General features: G+C 45.9%; 1 protein-coding gene and 1 long non-coding RNA gene across 2 annotated transcripts in view; both read right to left on the minus strand.

The window, feature by feature from the left end:
* The window catches only part of ADAM17 (ADAM metallopeptidase domain 17), a 475,078-nt gene extending 449,285 nt beyond the window's left edge, over positions 1–25,793 (minus strand). The window contains exon 1 of the mRNA XM_069235905.1: positions 25,575–25,793. Within this exon, the coding sequence (XP_069092006.1) occupies positions 25,575–25,701 (127 nt within the window). The 5' untranslated portion in view covers positions 25,702–25,793. The remainder of the gene's footprint in view (positions 1–25,574) is intronic.
* Positions 17,242–17,823, minus strand: LOC138297409 (uncharacterized). Its single transcript, XR_011204087.1, has 3 exons — positions 17,723–17,823; positions 17,582–17,625; positions 17,242–17,495 (listed from the first exon to the last, which is right to left on the minus strand). It is a non-coding gene; the product is annotated as an uncharacterized lncRNA (long non-coding RNA).
* Positions 25,794–26,228: the final 435 nt, after the last annotated feature.

Genomic DNA, 26,228 nt, shown 5'->3' on the forward strand with positions numbered 1-26,228 from the left:
TAGTTAATGGAACTAATACATTTAGGTTGGCAGTAGCATACAAAACGTGTCCATTTTGCAGCATAACATGCTCTGGTTGTGGGTCTACAAGCTTTCCTGAGAATGTCCATACATGCTGCAGGCAATCTTAAGTAACCAAACTCTATGACTTTAGGACCCATATCCCAAGGTTGAGTGACTAGGGGTCTGGATGTCTGATCAGTCCTTGATTTTGAGTGTGAAGGTCTGGCCTGTTAGGGAGCTTCTTGTGGGTAACTACTGAGAGGTCCAGAAGCGTGGTGAACCATGGCTGGCTTGCCCAAGTGTGAGCTACCAGGATCATGGTGAAAGATGTCTGTCTGATCTTCCGAACCAGAAATGGAATGAGAGGGAGAGGTGGAAAAGCGTAAGCAAATATCCCTGACCAGTTCATCCATAGACCAGCCCCCACAAACCTTCCCCCCCACCCCGTTTCTGTAAATAATACATGGCTGTCATGTTCTCTGTGCGGATTAAGACAACCTTGTGTGAGACAGGTGATGAAGAAATGCTTCCAGAGCCAGAAAGACTGCCTGAAGATGAAGGCAACTGATATATAGGCACTGGAGACTGAGATACCAGATGCCCTGTACTGTGAGGTTTTGAAGGTGAGTTCCCCAACCAGTCAGTGATGCATCTGTGGCCAGAATTACCTGAGGCATAGAGTTCAGAAAACACAGCCCTTTCAACCAGTTGGTGGTGGTCCACCATTGCAGAGAGCGGTGAGAATGGCGGTCTAACAACACAAGATCCTTCAGGTGACCCTGTGACTGAGACCACTGATATGATAGGCACGGATGTAGGATACGCATGTGGAGTCTGGCATGGGAACGATAGCAAAGCATGTCGCCATCATCCTTAACAGGTGCATTTTAGTCCTGACTGTGTATGTGTGATTCTCCTGAAAATAGGGGAGAAAAGATTGAAAACTCTTAACGCTGGCCAGATTGGGGTATGCTAGCCCCCAACTCTGCATTGAGAATAGCTCTTCGATAGGGCTGTATTTGATGGGATTGTAGATGGGAATGGACAAAGCTGATTGTGAATCACAGTGTGTGAAGCAGGTCCACTGTCATCGGAGTGCGATACTGGCACTGTTGTAGTGTGCTGGCTTTGATGAGCCAGTCGTCTAGATAAGGAAACATATATGTTTTGCCTTCTAAGATGTGCAGTGACTACTGCAGAGCACTTTGTGAAGACTCTAAGAACAGTTGTGATTCCAAAGGGCAGGACTTTGAACTGGTAATGTTTGCCTGCAACCACGAATCTTAGGTATTTTCAGTGTGGAGTGTGGGTGGGGATATGGAAGTAGGGATCCTTTAGATCAAGGGTCATCATAAAGTCGCCTTGTTGTAAAAGCAGAATAACATCTTGAAGAGTAACCATGTGAATGTGTTCTGAGAGAATGTATTAGTTCAATGGTCTGAGGTCTGGAATAGGCCTGAGACAGCAGCCTTTTTTGGGAATGAGAAAGTATAGGGAATATACTTCTGATCCCTGTTGTTGTAAGGGGACAGGCATGAGGGCCCCTTTGAGAAGAAGGGGCTGTACGTCTTGTTTGAGAAGTGTGAGATGCTCTTGGGATAGTCTGTGAGTGTGAGGGGGAATGATTGGAGAAGTGGTAATTAGCTCCAGACAATAACCATGATAGATAATGGACAGAACCAATTGGTCCGTGGTGATGTCGACCCATTCGATGAAAGTTTTTAAGTCGCGCCCAAAAGGTGTGGAGTGGGCATGGGGAAGATGGAAGTAGTCACTGCTTTAGAGGTAGAGCCTCGGGTGGTGATGCTCTTACCTCCCTCTGCCTCAGTTGTTATTGCCTCTATAGGCTCTCCTGAAGAACCCCCTAGAAAAAGAGTCTGAAGGCTGCCTGGGCTGGGAAGTAGACACCTCTGAGTTGTAGATTTGTAGCCACCTCTGAATGAGGGGTGATGAAAAGTACCCCTTTATGAGGGGGCCTGAAGAGCACCCATGGCTTTTGCAGTATCAGTATCTTTCTTCAACTTCTCAAGGGTGGAATCAACTTGAGGGCCGAAAAAGGGCTCCTTGTTGAAGGGCATATTGAGCACCGCCTGCTGGACCTTTGGTATAAACCCAGAGCATTGAAGACATGCGTGTCTCCTTATTAACACACTAGTGTTAATACTGTGTGCATCTGCGTCTGCAGCATCTAGGGCACAGCAGATGGAATTATTTGTGATTCTTTGTCTCTCTGCAACAATCGTCTGTCCTTTTTTATTGTGCCCATCTGGGGGAAATTGGAGGAGCTCCTCCATCTCATCCCAGTGGGTCTGGTCATATCTCGCTAGCATGGCCTGTGAATTGGTTATTAGCCAATGACTGGCTTCCTGGGCAATCATGCTTTTGCCGGCAGCATCCAGCTTTTTACTCTCCTTATCAGGAGGAGGAAAGTCCCCGTTGCCTGACTATTGCCCCTTTTCCGTGTAGCGGTAGCCACTATGGAGTCTGGAGGGACCTGGGACCTGATGTATAGTGGGTCAGTGGGAGCAGACTTAAAGTTCATATCTACTCTAGGGGTGATATTCCCTAGAGCGGATAGGTTCTTTAAACATTTTGTCTGCATGATGAAGCATGCCTTGGAGCATGGGGTGAAACTAAATATCCCTGTGTGTGGTTGCAAGGGTATCGAACAGGAAGTCCTGTTCGATTGGGTCCCTATGCAGCTCAACATTATTGAAGGCAGCTGCACGAGCTACTACCTGTTGGTAGGATGTACTATCCTCTGGTAGGAAGGGTCGTGTGGGGTACAAATCTGGGTTGATGGTCCACATGGGATCAGGGTCATATGTGTCCCATGGATCCGAGTCCTGCTGTGTCCCACCAAAACCTTCCTCAGTGTATACGTGGGATCCCTGAGGTGTCAAATCTCCTGTAATCAGTGAAAGGGGTAAAGAGGGAGAGGTGAGAGTTGGAGGAGAAGCAAGGGGTGGATAAGGTGTAGAAGGTAGAGCAGGAAGAGGTGGAGAAAGCTTTGTAGGTGTGGAGGAACCCTTGTCCTTGGTAATCTTCTTTGGAGGTGGTGAAGTGTCCAAGACCTCTTGGAAGGATAATTTCCTCTTAAAAAGTACACGGGGGAAGCAATAAGGTGTCCTGTGTACCCTCCTGGATATGGAGGCGTCTCCAAAATTGGCTCCATAGGTGAAGGCGTAACTGAAGACTGGCTAGAGTCCTTCTGCTTAAAGATTTTGTCTCTGGTTTTTGGTACCACGGTTTTCGGTTGATGCACTTTGCTAGGCACCGGTGTGGAGGTGGTAGCAGTTTGGGTTGGTATCGAAGTTCTTGGAGCCAAAGTTCGGACCAAGGTGCCGGAGATCCATGCCGAAGACAGTTCTTGGAGCCAAAGTTCGGACCAAGGTGCCGGTCAGTCAATGCAGAAGACAGTGATTTGGTCTTGGCTATTTTTGGAGCAAGAGGGCAGGGCGGCCGAAAAAGTTTTTGGGATCCGAACATGGCCTGGTCGCAGTGGTGGTCCAGTGACCTCAACAAGGGGCTTTTTAAAAGTCTTACAGTTGGCAGGAGGAGCTGCAGTACTTACGGACTGTACAGATGCTACCTAGTGGCTTTCGATATCTGACTGGACATCGGAGTCAAAGTCCTGGATAGAGAAGGCCTCCTCTTGTTCCAGCTCATGCTGGGAGTGTTCCTCTCAACGAGGTCTGTTGTGTCGTCTGGAGTTTTGTGCGCCATCTCTAACTGGCAAGATCTTTGGTCCCGAAGGGTCTTCTTCAACCAGAAGGATTTGCAGGCAGCTTCTTGGTGATCATGGGAGAGGCACAGGTTACACACCAGTGTTGGTCAGTGTGGGGTGAATTTCGAGTAGCATCGAGGACAGAATTTAAACAGCATCTGTTCCATCAGCTAAGAATACTCTTTGGTGCGGTGTGGTGAGGTAGTCCGGAAACGGGCAAGGTTAACATGGAGGGCTCATGGTCGGTGCCCTGACCGACGAGAGGAGACAAACGCAAAGATGGGAATATGCGATCGAGAAACAATACTGACGATAAAGTTATTACGGAAGGAAATATTTTGAACCAGAGTGAGTCGAAAGATGGAGGGAAGACACACACGTTGGAACCCGGCGGCGGAGAGAAACCAATCTAACAAAAAAGTCGATGCCCATGTGCACTATTACCGAGAAGGAGGGGTCACTCGGTCCTGTGTCTCAAAATTGCTTCTTCAAAGAAAAACAACTTGCAACACTCCAGATGATTTCTAATTCACTAAGTATTTAATTTTTGCTTTCTGTAATGGTTATAGTTTTGAATAAACTCAAAGTAGTGACTCAAGCAGGTTTATGTGCATTAGCCTCGGCCTAGGTCTTGCGAAGACTCCCAAGTCTTATCTTGTGCATCATAATTAAATAGAGGGTTGACATTCCTTTATCCTTTTCTATATCAAACTAGCTCGAGTATACCAAAGTACCTGTACCCAAGCCTATTCAACTGTATCCCCCTCAATCAAATGTTAGGATACATATGTGAAGTGCACTATCACCCAGGAGGGTATTCTGGCACAGATGAGTTTTTAGACTCAACCAGGGCGAGTGGAGGATCTATTCAGCTTTTTGCAGAACTCAATAAGTGAGTAGGAGACTCTGGTGTGTAGAGGAACGTTGTTCTATGCTTTAGTGGTGATGTAGGAGAAGGCCCATCCTCCGCATCTAACACTGTATATGCAAGGAATGTGAGCAAGTAGGAGTCCGGCCCAGCGAAGGTGTCTGGAGGTGTCCTTACCATTTTTCTCCTTAACAGTTTTTGTGTCTTCTGTGTCCCCTTTTATTGGCGCTGTATTTATCAAACATAATCTAAACAATGTTAAATATCCTATTTTTTTCTGAGTAAGTTTAAATAGGTTTCCATTTTTTACATGATGAATCAATAAGAAAAGCCCCTGCGAGGGGGCATCTGGTCATGACCAATAACTTACACGTACAGAGGATTTCACGATTCTTGTGTTTATCATTTACATTTTTACCCCAAAATATTGTGACAGCAGAAAAATGCCTGTGGTTTAGAAAAAAAATCTGTGGCTAAGAGAAATTGCAACAGCAGGTACCAAGGAAAGGGTTTCCTCCTCCATGAGGTCTGTAACAAGTAACACCTGTTTCCATGGCTTTCGTTTCTAAATTCATTCTAGAGAGTTTGCAACAGCGTTTCTTATTCTTCCAACTAGTTACATACTGGTTTAGATGAGTGAAGCGTGTGTACTGTACCTGGTTACATTCTGTAAGCAAGAGTCAGGGACGCTTGTGCTGTAACTGTTCTGTATTTGTGAGACCATCATGCCTTGCTGCTCCCTGTGCTGCTGCAATGTTTCTGATGGAATCTTGATACTCATTCTGGCGCTGTCCTGTTGAGACGTTTCAGTACTGTTGCAGCAAGAATATTGTATCTCTGCTAACTTTTGACACGGTCAGTTTAAAAGCATAGCTACCATGCTTAGATGTTCTTGTACCTTCCAATTGCAGATAAAGTATGCCATTTAAAACTGTAGCATCCAAATTGTAGTAGTCTCATTAAAGAGTGTTAAGATACGCCACTCAGAGTATAACTGCCCTCCTTAGAAGTCTGGTTAAATATACACGGGGTAAACCTGGTAACCCTCAGAATCTGGGTCTAATACATATATAATTCCAGAATTGTTCTGATGGGAGGATAACAAAAAGGATTTTTAACAAGAAATGATAAGGTAAAGGGTCCAGAAATCTCCTGTGGCAGATTGTGTAGTGACTTGCGACACACCACTTAGCCAAAACAGGCTATATTTAGGAATTTTAATACAATATTAAATAAATATGGGTGTTCCACATGGTGTTTCCAGTAAAACCATTCTGTAATTACCTATTCTCTTTAGAAGTCTAAAGCATAACATTCCTACTCTGAATAATGTTTCCACTGTGCCATTAAAGGGATATCAGCCTTCCTAAGAAGTACCCAAATGCATCAAAAATAAATGTTTACAGTGTTTCATTACACAAAAAGAAGTCATGCTTTGAAATGTTGGTGCACTTCAATTCAAGCTGCAGTAACAATGCTGTGAAATGATCCTCTGGACAATTCAAAAGCATGACTGCCTTGCTAAATATGCTCAGATTGGCCCCATAAAGCTATATTAGTCCTCCTAAAAAGGAGAGGCAGCTCTACACATGTTCTACAATTGTGCACTATCCTGTTCATAGGGATAAAATATAATACCTAACACACAGTTACTGTGCCTTCTTTGCCCTTGGGGCTTGGCTGGGGTGGATTAAAGTGAGTAGAGTGGATTGTGGCTGATTGGATGGGAATGGGTTGGACTGGATTGGGAAGATTGGTGTTAGGGGATTGGGGTGGGGTGGATTGGATTGGAGAGGGGTGGTCTGTATTAAAGTAGGGTAGATTAAAGTGGGTTGGAGTAGGGTGGGCTGGACTGGAGTAGGGTGGATTAATGTGGACTGGGTTCGCTGCAGTGGGGTGGATTAAAGTGGATTGTACTGGAGTGGGATGGACTGGGGGGTGTGGGTGGCAGTGGACTTGACTGGAGTGGGGTGGGGTGAATTGAGTGGCATAGATCAGACTGGTGTGCGTGGATCGGAATGGAGTGGGGTGAAGCGAACTGAAGTGGGGTGGATCAGACTGGAGTGAATTGGGGTGGATTTAACTGGAGTGGATTGGCGTGGGTAGACTGGATTGGGTGAGGTTTATTGGATTGGAGTGGGGTAGAGTGGATTGGGGTGGATAGGACTGGTGTGGATGGACTGGGATGTAGTGGGACAAATTGGAGTGGGCTGGAATGGGATGGGGTGGCTTGGGGTGGGGTGAGGTGGACTGTATTGGGGCAGATGTTTTGGATTGGAGTGTGTTGTTTGGGACTGGGGTGAGGTATGTCGGCGAGGGGCAGGTTCGAGTGGGGCAGGTTGTTTTGGATTAAAGTGGGGCAGATTGTAGTGGAGTGGATAGGAGTGGGACAGAATGTTTTGAATTGGAGTTGGGCAGATTATTGTGGATCAGAGTGGGGCAGACTGGAGTGGGGTGGATTGGACTGTAGTGGGGTGGATTGGATTGTAGAGGTGTGGTTTGGATGGGAGTGGGGTGGAGTGGAGTGGGGCATATTGCTTTGGGTTGGACTGGGACAGATTGGAGTCCGGTGGACTGGAGTAGGACAGATTGTTTTGGATTGGAGTGGGGAAGATTGGACTTGGGCAAATTGTTTTGGAATAAAGTGGGTGGGGCAGATTGGAGTGAAGTGGACTGGAATGGGGCAGCTTGTTTTGGATTGAAGTGGGGGATTTGGAATGGGGCAGATTCGAGTGGAACAGATTGTTTTGGATTGGAGTGAGGCAGATGGGAGTGAGGTGGACTGGAGTGGAGCAGATTGTTTTGAATTGGGGCAGACTGGAGTGGGGCATATTGTTCTGGATTAGAGTGGGGCATATTGTTTTGGATTGGAGTGGGGCATATTGTTTTGGATTGGAGTGGGTCAGATTAGAGAGGGGCATATTGTGTTAGATTGGAGTGGTGCAGATTGTTCTGGATTAGAGTGGGGTGAATTGGAGTGGGCAGATTTTAATTGGAATGGGTTGGGAGGAGTGGGGTGGGCCGGAGTGGATTGGATTGGGGTGAGTGGTTTGGATTGGAGTGGGTTGGATTAGTGTGGGGTAAAGTGGGGTTGGCTGGGGTGGACTATAGTGAGGCATACTGGAGTGGGGTGGACTGGGGTGTACTGAACGAATATGTGTTAAAGCATCATTTCAGAAATTACACATAATGAAGAAACAATGTTGCTTTGCAATATTTCAAACAAGATAATCATCATCTTTTGAGAATAGTGCCCACGAGCAAAAAGAAAACATGAGCAGAAAGTGAGAAAAGGCAACCTGGCAAAATAAAAGATCGTTAGCTATAAAAATTTAAACTTTACAATTTTGTTTGTCCTGTTGGGCACGTTTTTGCCAGTCACAAGCCTTCTGTTTGCATGGCACTCGAAGTTAAAAAGAACTGAATAGTACCTCGATCACGCCGGGAGCAGCGGACGGGTACTGATTAAGTTGAATCAATCTGTGCTTGGTCCCTGCTCCACAAGGAGGAATAGAAATGATATAGGCATGCAGTGATGAATTACGAGGCTGTAAAGAAGAGTGTCATGCAAGCCAACAAATGGTGAGCAACAGGTGGGCTCCAAGCCCTTTACTGTACACAACAGAGTCTCGCAGGGAAGACACATGTGCTAGTGCATGCACTCGCAGACTTGACCCTACAAATTAGGAAACATATGCCACTCAGAAAAGAGTGACAACCAAACCTAAATCATGAGTGGTATAAATAGCACAAGGGAAGGGGTTTGGGAGAGGCAGATCTTGGGAGGGCCACATTATTGGCCATCTGAGGTTCTGGTGGACCAAGGGCCATGCTGGCTAGATGTTTAGGGGCCCCTGTATGAGGCTCTGGATTCACAATATCGGTAACCACAAGACTCAGTAAGCAGCGCATTTCCAAGCAACAATATGCCTCCCCAAGTTTAAAATTATGAGAGTATTATAAGGGAAAGCAAGGCTAATAACCCTTCAGCAAGATATGAAAGTAAGATTGTAAGCAGTTAATGCTCATTCCCTAACAAAATCGACTTTAGAATTGTTGGAAAAGCTAGAGAGGAGGTACAACCCAAATATATAGAGCCCGAACTTAAAACTCCCCTAGTTCTCTCCTTGACTTAAAGGCCAAATGGGAACAACAGGTGGTCCCCCTTGACAAGTCAGACTGGAGGGACGCATGCATTTGCCCTAGGGTGTTCGTGATCTCTTCTTGACTTTGGCTGACTCAATTCAATTATCTACACATGACCTATCTTACACCTCTACATCTATGGTATTTGTAGATAGAGGACTTATCATGGCCCTTTAAATTAGATACAGGACTTATCATAGCCCTTAAAATTGCTAACTACCATATATTATTTTGGAAGACTTGGAACTTGTCCAGTTTGGGGACATTACATGTAATTTAGTTATTGGACTTACGTTGCAACAATTGACTTTCAACATTTTATAATTGCAGCTGTTTTGCTCGACCGATTGATAATAAGTGCAGTATCCAACTTGCCAATAACTATACGTTGATGACTTGATTCTCATTTCTCTGCCTTGAAAAAAGTCACTGTGTGATGAAACACATGTTGGCTGCCACTGCAACAAGTGATTACATGTGGCTGTTATTACAAAGATTGACTTCATACCATTGCTTTATGGACTTGTCAGAAGGGGAATAAAACTACATTAAGGAGGACTCTCTGTTCACACAAATAAATTACACAGTTGTTAATTAAATGTTTCTTCGTTGAGAAAGATAAAAATTGTATTCAGTGATAAGATACTTTGAACATTAGACTCCCATACTACAAACTGTTACTGTTTATATACAATTTTGATGAGTGCTGTGGTCTCCAAATAGATATTTATATGATGTGTATGCTATGCAATACATACAGTGTTGTCTTTAGGCAGTAGGACATACAGGACCACTCAGCACCACTATACATGGTTGTGATTGACTATTGGACATGCACGGGAATGTGCTTCTAGGTTGCGATTACTGCCTTTTCCCTTTCCTTTATGCTCACTTCAAAAAAAAAAAAAAAAATATATATATATATATATATATATATATATATATATATATATATATACACACACACACACAAACACACACACACACACACACGGGTTTATATTTATTTGTAAAATACTTACATTTTCATGGTAAATGCATGCTCGTAAAAAATGTGTTGTAAAGACTTTCATTGTAAAGTCTCTGTCGTGATTCCAGTGTCGCAATTCCATCATACATCCCTCATACTCACTGGTTCTCATTCTCACTTGCTAACACACTTACACTTACTCCCTAACTCTGGGCCCTGGTGCAACAGCTGCATCATTGATAACCACAGCCACAACTCACTTCCACTTCTCACAAACTCCAATCATTCACTGGCTCTAACATTCATTTCCTTCCTCTCACTTACTCAAATTCACTTATTCATAAACACTCTCAAACTCAGCTTCTCATTTTCACTCCACTGCAGCGATTTCTTACACAGAAAGAAGTATTTTCTTGTGCACACAGAGACAGTGAGGCTCTGCCACAAAAGACCTCATCATCTTGTAAAGCTCAACTTTTCAGCAGATAGAGCAGAGCACCAGCCAAGATGCAGCCAAGTCCCTATATACATGGTGCTGAATCCATGAACAGCTAGAGCAGAGACCGTGAAGCCATAGGTAACTTCTTTCACTGAGCCGGAGAGGAGTTGCTGCACACATAAAACTGCGGCTGCGCTTCACTGCAGACACTTCCGAGCACCTGCGCAGACATAGACCGAGGTGAGCCAGTTCACAGGCAAGGTTAAACTCTTTCTGCATTCATTCCTGGCTGTAGGGACTGAGAAACCAGGACCAGCTAATATTCTATGGGAGTATCACATGGCTCTCACTCAGGTTAATCTGGTACATTGTCTGTTTCTGATAGGGCGTGAGGAGGAGAAAATGGGAGGGAGGATGACCTTGAGAGAGAATGGAAGGAAAGAAAGAAAGAAAGAAAGAAAGAAAGAAAGAAAGAAAGAAAGAAAGAAAGAAAGAAAGAAAGAAAGAAAGAAAGAAAGAAAGAAAGAAAGAAGGAAAGAAGGAAAGAAGGAAAGAAGGAAAGAAGGAAAGAAAGAGAGAGAGAGAGAGAGAGAGAGAGAGAGAGAGAGAGAGAGACATGTGTGACAGAAACGACTACATGCGAAACGGAAAACACCAGAAATGTTTGAGCAACAGCACAATGATGCTAAGACACACGTTATGTTATGGTAAAGGTACCTGTGAAGTGCACAGCTCACACTTGAGTATTCTGCTGCTGAATAAGCAGGGATTATGTCGGCTGTTACTGGGAACTGTGCAGGTGAATACCCAAGTTTTCAGTTTCTTGCGAAGCTCAAGTACTAAGAAGGTAGGATTTGTTTCCGTGTTTTTTTAAATTATTTTTATTAGGTTATCACTGAATAATACAAATACATAACACCTCTGCACACCACGTCAAGTTCTTCCACGCCACCCCTCCCTGATTCCTCTCGTAGTATCTACGTTGGACCAATGTTCTGTCCTTTACGCTTCAGCCACCCCATCTCACCTTCCCTCCGTTTACTGTCTCCCTTTGCTGGAGTGTACTCATTCTTATAAACCGGCTAATCCCCAGGCGCCCTTTATATTTTTCAAACTTTCGTAGACACCTCATCCCTTTGCACATTTCTGTTTTCAACAGTTTGTATGTTTCCATACCCACCTCTCAGTCCTGACATTTGGGGGTGAAAGGGGATCCATCTCCCCACTTTTGGCCAATATCTGGCTTGGCCACCATGCATTCCATGTTAACCAGGATCTTCTGATACTGTGTCAGATCCAAAGAAATGCATATCCCCAGTTGTGTGAGCTTGGGCTGTACATCCAGGGGCATTCCCGTGGCCGCCTCTAGTGACCCACAGCCTCCTAAAATGATTGCAATCTTGGGCAACTCCACAGTGTGTGCAAAAGCGAACCTTCGAACCCACAGTCTTGCGGACACAATGGATTTTCTGCCCTCCTTATTTTATGCATTAGGACCCTCGTATAGTTTGCCCTGTGGACTATTTTGAGTTGGATCGGACTGTAGCATGTCTTTATCACAACTTTTGCTGGGAACCTGAGTGCCATCTGCCAGTCCTCATCATCCATCACCCCAAAGTCCTGTTCTCATCTGCCCTGCAGTTGTGTGAGGGGATCCTGCATGTTTTTTTTTTTAGTGTGCCCTAGGTCAATGAGATTAGTTTCTTACCGATTTGGCCGTCGAATAGTCTCCCATCCAGAGGAAAGTCCTCTTGAGTTTCAGCATCTCAGGATATACATCCCTGGAGCTCGTGCTTTTGCTGTCATTATCTGCATCTGGTATTCTTTCTGAGAAGGAGTTTCTAAAGTGTAGGGGCAAGTCATTCCAGGCTTTGGGCACGAGATTGAAGAAGGCTGATTCTGGTTCTGTGTATGCAGGAGCTGTGTGTGAGCAGGAGTCTGGCTGAGCAGAGGTGTCTGGGTGAGTGTGTTGAAGCTGATGTGGCTATTAAAAAAGGTGGGGTAGAGGTTTACAGGACTTAGTATGTGTGTGAGCAGTTTAAAGAGTGTGGGTTAGTGAATGGAAGCCAGTGGCGTTCTTTGAGGTGCATAGTGATGTGAACGTGGGGGAAAGCCTGAGTCTGTCTGCCAGCTGGGTTTATATAGTCTGAAGTCTTCTAGCAGTTAGACGGTGATTTTGACAGAACACATAGCAATCGTACAGCTTGCTGGTGATAAGGGCTCTGTCTGACCATTCTGCATGCATTGGCTGGGAACCATTTGAGGATTTTATTGAGCATTTTGAGGGTGTGGAAGCAGGAGTCTTGACTATGTTGACTAAAGTAAACTTTACAGCACTTTTCCCCCATTCTTTTGCTTCCTTCATCAGAAGTCTGCCGTTCACTGTGTAACTGGACAGTGCTGGTACTGGCTGTGAATAATGCCAATATCATTCTCCAAAGAAACATTTTGGGCACCAGCACACTTTTTAAAGCAAATTAAACACTGGGTTAGAGTGAAGGTGCTGTACATGTGACAGATCCACTTTACTATTGTAAAACGTGATCTAGTCCATATCAAAATTGTGTTTCACGTGGAACATCAAACAAACATTTCACATACAGAAGGATTTTGACGTCTTATACATTCACTTCCCTGGCTTGGTTTAAGCAGGCAAACACAAAGTGAGTGGATGGAGGAGTAAAGCATAATCCTTCTCATGGCAGCTCAACTTCAAGAGTGCAATAGGAGGGATTTACTGCAGGATCCTATGTTCTTCCATGTGTGATACTCATTAATGTGTGGCTTGGTGTCACCACAAACAAAGGGAAGAGCTCCAGTCATGGTGCCTTCAAATCATGGTCTCCTCAGAGGACGAAAAACCCTGCATACCACTTTATACTGTTAGCTGTACCTTCCATCTTCTGTGAGAAGACAGCACCAGGCATCTGTTCAGGTGAAGGAACATGAGCTCCGGACTGGCTGAGAGAGCAGGCGTTGTGCACAAGCGGATGCTACCGGAGACTATTGAGAGCAGTGCAGCATAGTTATGGGCACGCAAATAGATTCCCACATGCATGGGTCTATTCACAGGTCTCCTGGTTATCTGAGGATAATTCTGCAGAAGTGTCTTATGCAGCCAATGCTCATCAAACAAGAATAAATTTAATTTTTTCATGGCTTCAGTTCTTTCTGTAATGTGGCTGCCAAAACTACTTCCCATGAAGATTTTTTGTTGCAGCATGTACACATTTAAATCTATGCAACTTTGACCAACCTTCTTTCATTTGGGGAGTGTAGGAAGTTGGGTCTGTATATACTATCTCAAAGTGAGAGATAGTGTGCACAGAGTCCAAGGGTTGATAGTGGCAAAATTAGATAATACTAATGCTTTATTTTGTGGTTGTGGTCGAGCAGTAGGCTTATCAGAGGGTAGTGTTAAGCATTTGTTGTACACACACAGGCAATAAATGAGGAACACACACTCAAAGACTTAACTCTAGGCCAATAGTTTTTATATCGAAAAATATATTTTCTTAATTTATTTTAGAACCACAAGATTCAAGATTTGAGGTAAGTACATAAAATGCAAGGTTCTTCACACAGGTAAGTAGAGAACTTTGATTTAAAACAGTAGTACACATAGGTGGTCATTCTGACCCTGGCGGTCTTTGACCGCCAGGGCGGAGGACCGCGGGAGCACCGCCGACAGGCCGGCGGTGCTCCAATGGGGATTCCGACCGCGGCGGTAAAGCCGCGGTCGGACCGGCACCACTGGCGGGGTCCCGCCAGTGTACCGCCGCCCCATTGAATCCTCCGCGGCGGCGCAGCTTGCTGCACCGCCGCGGGGATTCCGACCCCCCCTACCGCCATCCAGATCCCGGCGGTCGGACCGCCGGGATCCGGATGGCGGTAGGGGGGGTCGCGGGGCCCCTGGGGGCCCCTGCAGTGCCCATGCCACTGGCATGGGCATTGCAGGGGCCCCCGTAAGAGGGCCCCTACATGTATTTCACTGTCTGCTGCGCAGACAGTGAAATACGCGACGGGTGCAACTGCACCCGTCGCACAGCTTCCACTCCGCCGGCTCGATTCCGAGCCGGCTTCATCGTGGAAGCCTCTTTCCCGCTGGGCTGGCTGGCGGTCTGAAGGCGACCGCCCGCCAGCCCAGCGGGAAAGTCAGAATTACCGCCGCGGTCTTTCGACCGCGGAACGGTAACCTGACGGCGGGACTTTGGCGGGCGGCCTCCGCCGCCCGCCAAGGTCAGAATGAGGGCCATAGTTTAGGTTAAAATGGCAATAAGCTATTTTAAAAGTGGACACAGTGCAAAAATCAACTGGGGGAGGTAAGTTTGGTTAGGTTTCTCAGGTAAGTAAAGCACTTACACAGTCAGTCGCCTGGGCATAGGCAGCCCACCGCTGGGGTTTCAAGGAAACCCCAAAGCCACAGCACCAGCAACACAGGGCCGCTCAGGTGCAGAGGTCAAAGGAAGGCCCAAAACACATAGGTGCCTATGAAGAACAGGGGTGCTCCAGTCCTAGTCTGCTTACAGGTAAGTTGCGTCCTCGGGGAGCAGACCAGGGTTTTTTTGGAGAGCACGGGGGGGAAACACAAGCTCAAAAAACATACCCTCAGAGGCACAGGGGCGGCCGGGTGCAGTAGGCAAAGTAGGCATCGGGTTTGCAAAAGAAAGCAATAGAGGGACCCAGAGGTCACCTAGGCGGTGCAGGCAGGGCACAGGGGGGCTTCTCGGGCCAGCCACAGACTGGACTAGGATGAGGGCTGCCTGCTGGTCACTCCTGCACTGGTAGGCGATTCCTCTCGGTCCTGGGGGCTGCAGTGCAGTGCTTGGTCCAGGCATCGGGTTCCTTTGTTACTAGGCAGTCGCGGTCAAGGGGAACCTCTGGATCCTCTTTGCAGGCGTCATTGTGGGGGTGCAGGGAGGTCGACTCAGGGTGTCCACGTCGTTGGAGTCGCCTGGGAGTCCTCTCTGCGGTGTTGGTTCTCCTGAACTCGAGACGGGGGCGTCAGGTGCAGATTGTGAAGTCTTGCGTTTCTGGCTGGAAGAGAGAGTTCTTTAAAAGTTGCTTCTTTGTTGCAAAGTTGTTGCAGGTTCTGAACAGTGCCACTGTTCTCAGGAGTTTCTTGGTCCTTTAGGTTCGGGGCAGTCCTCTGGCTCCTCTTTGGTCGCTGGTCCCCGTCGGATGCGTCGCTGTGCAGGTTCTTTGAGTCTGGAGACAGGCCAGTAGGGCTGGAGCCAAGTCAGTTGTCGTCTCCGTTGTCTCTGCGGGGCTTTCAGGTCAGCAGTCCTTCTTTCTTCAGGTAGCAGGAATCTGCTTTCCTGGGTTCCAGGTCGCCCCTAGATACTGAATTTAGGGGTGTGTTTAGGTCTGGGGGGGGGGCAGTGGCCAATCGCTACTGTCCTTGAGGGTGGCTACACCCTCCTTGTGCCTCTTCCCAGAGGGGAGAGGGGCACATCCATATTCCTATTGTGGGAATCCTCCAAAACCAAGATGGAAGATTTCAAAAGGCAGGGGTCACCTCAGCTCAGGGCACCTTATGGGCTGTCCTGACTGGTAGGTTACTCCTCCTTGTTTTTCTCATTATCTCCTCTGGACTTGCTGCCAAAAGTGGGGGCTGTGTCCAGAGGCGGGCATCTCCACTAACTGGAGTGTCCTGGGGCATTGTAACACGAAGCCTGAGCCTTTGAGGCTCACTGCTAGGTGTTACAGTTCCTGCAGGGGGAGGTGTTAAGCACCTCCACCCAGTGCAGGCTTTGTTTCTGGCCTCAGAGAGCACAAAGGCTCTCACCCCAGGGGGTCAGAAACTCGTCTTAGTGGCAGGCTGGCACAGACTAGTCAGCCCTGCACTGAAGGATTGGGTAAAATACAGGAGGCATCTTCTAAGAAGCCTTCTGTGTGCATTTTTTAATAATCCCAGCACTGGCATCAGTTTGGGTTTAGTATTCTGAGAAGTTTGATACCAAACTTCCCAGTATTCAGTGTAGCCATTATGGAGCTTTGGAGTTCGTTTTGACAAACTCCCACACCAAATACTTAATATGGCCACACTGTACTTACAATGTCTAAGAATAGACTTAGACACTGTATGGGCATATTGCTCATGCAGCTATGCCCTCACCCGTGGTATAGTGCACCCTGCCTTAGGGCTGTAAGGCCTGCTAGAGGGGTGACTTACCTATGCCACATGCAGTATTTTGTGTGCATGACATCCTGAGGGGGGTGCCATGTCGACTTTGCCTTTTTCTCCCCACCAACACACACAATCTGCAACGGCAGTGTGCAAGTGTTAGGTGAGGGGCCCCTTAGGGTGGCACAACACATGCTGGAGACCTTAGGGACATTCCCTGGTCACAGGGCCCTTGTGCCAAGGGTGTGCCAATTGTGGAAACAATGGTACATTTTTTAGTGAAGGAAAACTGTTGCTGGGGCCTGGTTAGCAGGGTCCCAGCACACTTCTTAGTCAAGTCAGCATCAATACCAGGCAAAAATAACTGCAACAGGGAGACATTTTCCTACAGAGAGAAAGAAGCAAGTTTGACTTAGGGGGCTATATTGTTATAAGACAATTAACCTAAAGCTAACAAAATGAGAACTAGCTGTGGATGTGTAATTTGCAATATTGCCTCACTCCTCTAACAGCAGGGCATAGACATTTTAAAGCTTATTGAGAAACATTACATCTTTAACAAAAAATTCAAAAAGGCATGCATTTCATGATTTGGTGCTTGTATTGCACAAAAAGTAGTGGTATAAGACCCATATAGTACAAGGAACCATGAAATATGAAAAATACTTCATGGTTATGTGTGAAATACAGATTTTACTGTCATAATGACAGTTACCAAACCACTGTGCAGAGGTTTTACATTGTCCAGGCTACTAAGAAAAGGCAATAATAATAGAGGTCAGTGCAAGGGGAAAGTAGCCTAGACTTCCACGGTGTATAAACAGCTTAATGAAATCTCTCTGTGTCATAAATGTAGAAAAACAAGATTTATTATTAATTTCAAACGTTTTCTCCATTTGTATCTTGTGCTAACATATACTTCTAATAATAAATTATCATATTATTCATAAGCAAAGGTAGGTGCTCCTAAACAAACAGTGAAAGTGCTAAGGTGCAAGTGAGTGACGGTGATATGTACAAGTAGTGCAGAGTGTGGTTGTATAAAAATTAGCGACTTCCATTGGCTCCTACAATCCAGGAAGCCCTGGTATGTCACAAAATTTCTTTTATGCTTTTCTCATCCACACTTTTGAGATGTGTCGACGTTTCGACCCCAGATGCAGGTAAGTCAGGACGGGGTCATCATCAGGACAGGGATGATTGCAGTGGAAGCACCTACGGGGGGGGCATAAATCACCGGATTAATGGGAGTCTGATGAATCATAATCTACTACTAATAGGGAGATCTAAGTGCAACTCACCTATGTTCCAGTGAAGGGAAAAGGACCAGTAATGGCCGAGATCTCTATTGAAAAATAAATAATAAATGAACTGTGAGTCACGGGCATTGATCAGAATGTGGAACATACACTAAAATGATTAGAAAGTGAAGAGGGACTTACAGAGGTTGTAGTCCCAAGAGGCTGTTAGTCAGTATCAGTCTGTTGGTTCCTGTTAATTGGGCAGTTCAAGTGTCGCTTCAATCCGACGTTGAGGAGATTACTAAAAAATATGTATATATTAGATATTGAAACATCTCTGAATAAGAATCAGATAATCGTAATTATTCTGAAGGGTATGGGAAACCAACTCACATCAGCTAGAAAAATCCATGGGCTAAGTATAGCCAGGGGGCGCCAAGGCGGTGGGGTTCAAATTATCTATAAACCAAACAAATGTATAAAAGTCTAAATAGTGAAAGATGAATGTAATTAAGTGATATGGTAAGAAACTCACCTTAGCTAAAACCATCCATCGGCTATGTATAGCCAGGGAGCGCCAGTGAGGTTCCAATTATTTATAAATTAATATAGGGGTTGAACCCGATTATTAATATCCCCAGTCTGAAATAAGCATGTGTAAATCGTAATGAGTTCTCACCTACTTGTAACTAGAAACACTCTCAAGGCAGGTGGACGGCCGCATTGGTCGGCCAATGCCCAGTATTCTTAGCGTGCGGTCTTTTAAAAAAAGGTCAGCAAGAACGCCGTTCGTAACGCGGACGTTCTATATAAATGGCTCTGTGTCCGGATTGGAACTAGTACTCCGGGCTGTGATTGGAGGAGAGCCCCTCCAATCACTGAGCAGCATCGTTGGGGCGGCCGTCGGACCAAGCAGGGGGTGTTCCCCTTCTGGTCCGCTCCGCCGGAAAATCATATCGGGAAGCCGAGCGCAGCCGCGAACTGCGTGCAAGTGCAAGCGCTTCGGGTGCATGGGGAAATTGTTATGAGTGTCAGTCATGTAGGCCGTATGCACCTACCCCCATGTCAGCTAAAATCGTGAGCATGCATGGTGACTACATGAAATCATTAATATAGTTAAGAACGTTCAATTATGCAATCGTGTGGTGAACATCGTCATATATGTGCCATAATATCCAGGTCCATATTATGTCCTATTACATTGTATCAACAATAGGGTAATTCGTAATTATAAGCAATCACACAAGTAAATGGATATAGTTATAAAGTATAAACATAATATAAGGGTTTTCAATGAAAGGCTCATATAATACGTGCTATCATATAAATGATGGTCGTCAAGAGGACCCTAGTCCTTAAAAAATTAATTAATTGTGTGTCTCCAGAGAGGTATAAACTAAAAACGAAAAGCTAGAACGACAGCCAAACCACATATCCAGGCTTGGGAGTTACCTATCGGTATGATGTCAATTTGGTAGGTCTGTCATATAGTAAAAGCTTATAAAACCGAATGTCGCCAATCCTCTGTGGCGTTGAGTCCCTTATTTTTTTAATCCAAAAGAGTTTGCGCTTTGATAGGATGCGTTCCTTATCTCCACCCCTGGGTCCCAAGGATATGTGCTCAATCACTTGCCATTTTAACTCTTCACATGTATATCTTGCTATCTCATAGTGCTCTACTAATGGAGCGCCGATCTTTTTGCATCTAATCCTACTTTGGTGTTGGAGGATCCTACACTTGACTTTTTGCCTTGGCGCCCCCTGACTATACTTAGCCCATGGATTTTTCTAGCTGATGTGAGTTGGTTTCCCATACCCTTCAGAATAATTACCATTATCTGATTCTTATTCAGAGATGTTTCAATATCTAATATATACATATTTTTTAGTAATCTCCTCAACGTCGGATTGAAGCGACATTTGGCCTGCCCATTTAACAGGAACCAACAGACTGATACTGACTAATAGCCTCTTGGGACTACAACCTCTGTAAGTCCCTCTTCACTTTCTAATCATTTTAGTGTATGTTCCACATTCTGATCAATGCCCGTGACTCACAGTTCATTTATTATTTTTCAATAGAGATCTCAGTCATTACTGGTCCTTTTCCCTTCACTGGAACATAGGTGAGTTGCACTTAGATCTCCCTATTAGTAGTAGATAATGATTCATCAGACTCCCATTAATCCGGTGACTTATGCCCCCCGTAGGTGCTTCCACTGCAATCATCCCTGTCCTGATGATGACCCCGTCCTGACTTACCTGCATCAGGGGTCGAAACGTCGACACATCTCAAAAGTGTGGATGAGAAAAGCATAAAAGAAATTTTGTGACATACCAGGGCTTCCTGGATTGTAGGAGCCACTGGAAGTCGATAATTTTTATACAACCACACTCTGCACTAACTGTACATATCACCGTCACTCACTTGCACCTTAGCACTTTCACTGTTTGTTTAGGAGCACCTACCTTTGCTTATGAATAATACGATAATTTATTATTAGAAGTATATGTTAGCACAAGAAACAAATGGAGAAAACGTTTGAAATTATTAATAAATCTCGTTTGTTTTACATTTATGACACAGAGAGATTTCATTAAGTTGTTTATACACCGTGGAAGTCTAGGCTACTTTCCCCTTGCACTGACCTCTATTATTATTGCATGTATTACCATGGTCATGAGGGTTAGTGGGCAATTGCCTCATTGTATCACTTACTAAGAAAAAGCAGCTTGGAGGAACAAGGCTATCAAAATTATGTAGCAAAAAATGCAAATCATGTCACACGTTGTCTGGCAATATCATTTTCATCTGTTTGAGCTAGAAACAACAATTTGGTGAAATATGTACATTTAGAAAATTATGTGCCAAATTCAGTACACTTATAATTATGCTTTAAAATCTGCAGTCGCGTATTCACATAAATCCACTGATCTCACCATTGACTATTGTTTTATCAAGAATCTATTTATGGGGGCCGTGGCTTGGAAGCCAAACATGGTGGCCGCATTCTAGCGCTGCTCTGTGTGGTCACCAATAATCCGACTGAATCCTTGATGGCATTGGGGGTAAGGTGCTGCAGACTCGACTCCTGTGGCCCCCCCTGGGCAGCTGTAACAGGGAAGTGAGCTGTTGCGACACAGGTGGCTTCCCGGCCCTTCAACTTGTGGCAAGTAGGCCATGCTGCGGCTGAGGTGCATACTCGCGAGCCCGAGCGGATGTGCGGTCGGCGGCACAGGAGATTTCGATCCGAGGGACTGGAGATCGAAGTGTGAGGGCTGTCTTCCGAGACCTCTCCCCTCCTGTGGCGCTCTCTCTGCATCACCCTGGCTGGATGCGGGGGTCACCCTCGGCCATGCTGCTCGGAGCGGATGTGCTCCATAAAGATTTTTAACGTAGCCGGGAGCGGCTCTGCAGGCTTGAGCATATTGCCGAGGAAACATTGAAGGTGACTCACATTGGTGTGGAGATTGTTGGCCCGTGGGTGATCTGAGGCAGAGTGAACTCCAGCCTCCGAGGCATACGGAGTGGGCCTGTGTGCTCCAGGTTTGGGGTTAGGACTGAGAGGTGCATCAGGAATCCCCCTGATCTTGTGTTTCCCCTTACCCCCAGACTCCCCAACTTCCCCCAAGGGGGACAACCCAGACTTCCTCGCTGAGGGCAGACGCATTTTCTGCGTCCTGGCTGGAAATTTGATGATGCCATTGAGCCTTGCCCATATCACCAGGCATGGCGTACTGAGGCCTCTGCACCACCCCTGATACCATCTGCATGATACTTTCTGCAGAGCCTAGTTGAGAAGTGATGGCCCCGGAGTAAATTGTACTGCAGCTGCCTCCCCTAGGGTGTCTGGATGCTGGAGTGGCCGCAACGTCTGTCTTGCCTTTCTGATCCCTACTGTTTCTGCACACCAGTGTACTAAACAGACTTATCAAGAATACTCGTTGGTAAACCTATTAGGGGGTCGCACTAGGGAGGGTGTATCTGTTGCGGAGGTGGCCAGGCTAGGACCTTGTGCAGTCTGCGGCAGGGCACTCCTTCTGCTTTGCTCCAACATTCTTTGACACATTCTTTGGGGCCTTCGTTGAGTACTGTGCCCTGCCACTACTGGGGGAGCCCCTAAAATCTGACTGCTCATGCTGACTCACATGTTTGGATGCGTTGGGGTCGGGCAGGTCAGAGGTGATCCTGCGAGCTCCAGCGCTTGAACGATTGTGTACTGTGACCTATCTGCCATCTCTGTGTCCTGTGACCTACCTGCCATCATGGCCAAAGAAAGCCCCACCTAGAGCCAAACACAGTACTCTGGACAAATACGCACAGCCCAAGGGATCATCTTCTCATGGCAAGGCCTATGGACAGGATGGTCCAAATCCAGACAATGCCGCCCTCCTGGCAGTTATCACATAGTTGCAGGACATGTTGAATGCTAAAAAGGAGCTGCAGGCACTGATGTCAACTTGCTTTTGCCAGGACCTCAGGAAGGCTGTTGAGCGGATAACAGAGGCGGAGGCCTGGGTGTCTCTGGTGGAAGACTTGGTTACTGTCCTACAACAGACAGTGACTATACTCACTGCTATGACCAAGGAACTGAAAGCGAGAGTGGAGGATGCGGAGGGCTGGGCTCGTCATAATGGAACCAGAACCGCAGGCTGATGTAGGGGCTATGGAGTACGAGGATTGGACCGAGGCTCTGGGAGCACTCAGGACCACAGCCATTGCAGCCAGACTTTGGCTGATCCAGCTCCAGTACCTCCACAGGTTATATTTTACCCATAACAGGCTATGGCAGGTGGATGTGATAACCACCCTGACCTGACTTCAATGCAATGCAAGGGCTGGCACAATTTTGCATACGGTATGGTGCTGACCTGCTGTTTCTGGTGCAGGGTAACATCCTGTCTGGGAGGCTTCTTACACTGGACATTGAATGGGATTGGAGTTGGCAGTGTATAAGGCCTGGAGCTGTCTACAGAAGCCTTTTACGATATGACAGGCCTGGGTGGACTACAGGGACATAGTGCTGAAGCCTGTACACTATGTATGGCAAATGGTGGATGATGATGAGAGGATGGCACTAACGGAGACTGGACCAGGAGATCTGGTGCCTGGACATCCTTTGTCTCATATTGCTAGAATGTAGGTGGGGTGGGGCAAAATGTGCAGATATGTGCTTTTGTTTATGCATTTCCTTCTTATGCTTTCAATGTCCTTACTAGCTGACCTAATGGACCACGTAAGCTTTGTAAAACCAATAAAATGCATTTTTTTTCAAAGCTCTATTTTTGGCAGGGAAGCAAAACCTCAGCATTTTAATTCCAGTCAATGTGTATTGTTAGCTCACTTTGAATATAACAGCTTGTAACACAAAAATACATAATAGGTACTTTGTCATAATAACAGAGTCAAAGCTATCACCAGAACCCCTCATATTGGACCAGAATACACAGTTATGCGTTATGTATTCTCCATATGTCCTTAATTTTAAGCTATTGTGTAGATGCAAATAGATAAAACTCAACTTTAAATAAGAGACAACTTGTTTAGGTGCTACTCATGTATTACACATAAATAAAATGTCAACATTCAGACGACTCACTGGATAGCATCAGGAGTAGGACCTAATCGCTATGTTAAAACATCAACAGAACATGAGCTTTCACAAGGAGTGTTAAAATTAAATGTTTGAAGCTTTTTTGAAAGTTCTAATCCATTAACTAAAGAAGAAGGTGTGGTCTGGTTGTTAAACTGTCAATCTGAGGACCTTAGTTTGAATTCAGCTTTGCAATGACTGAAAACTGTGCAGTTGTGGGAACCTGCTTAACCACAATGTACCTATCATGTAAATGTGAGATACTACAGCAAGTGTGCATAGCAAAAAGATTTAAGCTACCACTTGATGAAGACAACTTTGCATCATTTTCCATCACTTCCCATAATGTGCAATGCTATGCTGATCTCGGGCTAGGTCCATGCTATAGAAACACCAACCCATGCACGCTTTTACACTGTGAACAAGTATTCAGCAAATTATTCTCTTTAGATACCCACTCCTTTTGAGCTGTTGGCGAATCGCCTCATTTTGTAACAGCCAGATAGAAGCTCCACACAATTTTCTTCATCCCCGGTTTATTCTTTACATCTCAAGTCTACTTCTCAATCCATGTGTACGCACTTTCTTGGGGACACTGGGAAATTCCTCTCATGCACATAATGTTGTTCCTTGGAATCATTATATTATCATGCAGTGTATGCTACTTTTAATCAGATGACTCTTTTCTAGTAAGCCTTCAGTGTATTCTTTTCTGTGAGTTAGACCAGAGGCATACCTACAATTGATGCAACAGGTGCAGTGGCAGCAGTGCACTGAGGCGCACACTGAACCCAGATCACTGCTGAATTTACTACCACGCCAGCATTCAAAATGGCTATTTCCCTAGCTTGCATCAGTGCCCGTGGCATACTTGCTACTCTACTTTCTCAGACGTGCACAGGACCCACTTGGTACCAACCATCATGCAGACATCCGCTGCTTGCGGGTCTGATATAAACTCTCTGAGCCCCAGCAGTGCTCACTGTCTCTGGATAATCCATTGGCAAAGGTAGAAGATCTGGCTTTAATGTGTTAAAACATGAAAGAACAGGCATGCACATACGCCTGTTCCATACAGCAGCACATTAACTACTGGCCTTCAAATGTGACCAGCCCCCCATCCTTACTCCCACTGTGTGACATTTTAGCCCCACCATCACTGTTTAGTTAGGTTAGGTTTGGGTCTAGTTGCGGCACCTGCTTACAATGTAATTGTTACTGCAAGCAGAAAAACAATAATGCATAACAATGGCAGCAAAACAATCTACTATCAGTCATAAAACCAATGCTTTAAATTGGCAGCTACTGTCTGGTACTCAGTACCTGCACTTCTTTGATTTGAGAGGGAAAGTACCTGCACTTCTCAGCAATGCTGCAATACATTTAATGTGAGAATACTGACACTTCTCAGGACCAAACAGGTACTCTGAATAGTGATTATCTACACTTCTATTTTTCCATTTAGAACATTGAATAAAACAAAACAATGACAAAAAAGTAACAAAGCACTGTGGAGATGTGCCTCTATTGGGTTTGTAGAACATTAAAGTACTTCGGCCCATACTTATACTAGTTTTGCATGTAAAAGTATAGCGCCATTTCTGGACACCGGCCGATCGCCACATTTATGGAATGGCATTAGCCAGCGGTAATGCCCAATTAGCGCCATTGTAAATTATGCTAACCGGGTGGGGTAGGCATAGGGGGAACCGGAGGATTGTGCCGAATTATGGCGCTACCCTGTTTGGAGGCAAAAAAATGCCTCCAAGCAGAGTAACGGCATTTCCTGGCGCTCAACCCCCATGGACATGGCTCTTGTCTTAGTAGGACAGAAGTCATGCCCACTACCCCAAAGGCCATGCCCAGGGGACAAATATTGCCTGGGCATGGCCACTGGGGCCAGTGCCATACAAGGAGCCCCATGCTACGGCCCCCAAGAGTGGAAAATATATATATATATATATATATATATATACTTACTGGGTCCTCCATCCTGTGGTGTCCCTCTGGTGTGGGTGTCCCTGGGGCTCGGAAAGGGAAGGGCACCTGTGGGCTCTTTCCTTGGTCTTTGACCATGGAAACATGCCCACAGATCCCCTAACGCCTGCCCATACCCAGGCAATAAATAATGGCGCTAAGCAAGCTTAGCGCCATTATTTAAGGCCCCTATGTCCCCATGTGTGAATTTAGCACAGGGGGATAACTATGGCGTTAAGGCCATATCGTCATTTTCTGCACAGGAATGACTATCTTGCATCTCATTGGCACAAGGTAGGTTTCCATGTCCAGAAAATGACTCCATAACTTTGGCGCTAGAATATGGAGTTAGGTTTGCGCTGAATTAGCGTAAAAAAATGACGCTAATTCAGCGCAAAGTATAAACATGCTCCTTCATCGCTGAAGAACAGCCCAGCAAGCCCCAAACAGGAAGCTGGAACAGAGTCAATACGTCTTCTTACCGTGATGAACGTTGTGCGGGTGCTTCTCTGCTGCAGGGGAGTGGCGTATACAACAAACCATGCACATGTGTATGAAGAAGTGCAGGAGGGGCACATGGCAACACCTGGACAAGCATCGGAGCCCCATCGCCCCAGCCCACTGATGCAGTGCAACAGGTCCGCCGCGATCACTTCCTATCCCAGGAAGCAGCTGAGACTCTGTAAGCGTCACATGACGCGCAACAGGCTCGCGCACGCGCAGTGCAAACCCACCACTCGCTCCACCCCGCCCCCTCCCGATACAGAAGCCCGGATGAGCGCTTGTTTTAGACTGCGGAGGAGGGACTGCAGCCCTTTTATCACATTCCACCCACCCGCAGTCACAGGTCTTGTATCGCTGAGACCAATGTTACCAGCACATTATGCTGGTAAAAAGGCAGGCATTGCTAAAAGAAAAACGTTAACAAGGCATCGGTGATGAACTGATGAGGCTAGACGATGGAATGAGGAGACGAGCCGCGGGGCTACAATGGGGGAGCTGGACACCTTTCAGTTGGCCTTCGTTTGGATCCCGCCGCTCATTTGTATTAAACTCATTGTACTCCGAACTTTCCGTTTCCTCGCTTCTAAAAAGTGTTCACAAATTGCTGCAAAAAAAATCGCCATCTGAATGGG

The sequence above is a fragment of the Pleurodeles waltl genome, chromosome 5 (genome assembly GCF_031143425.1).
Source record: "Pleurodeles waltl isolate 20211129_DDA chromosome 5, aPleWal1.hap1.20221129, whole genome shotgun sequence".
NCBI lineage: Eukaryota > Metazoa > Chordata > Amphibia > Caudata > Salamandridae > Pleurodeles > Pleurodeles waltl.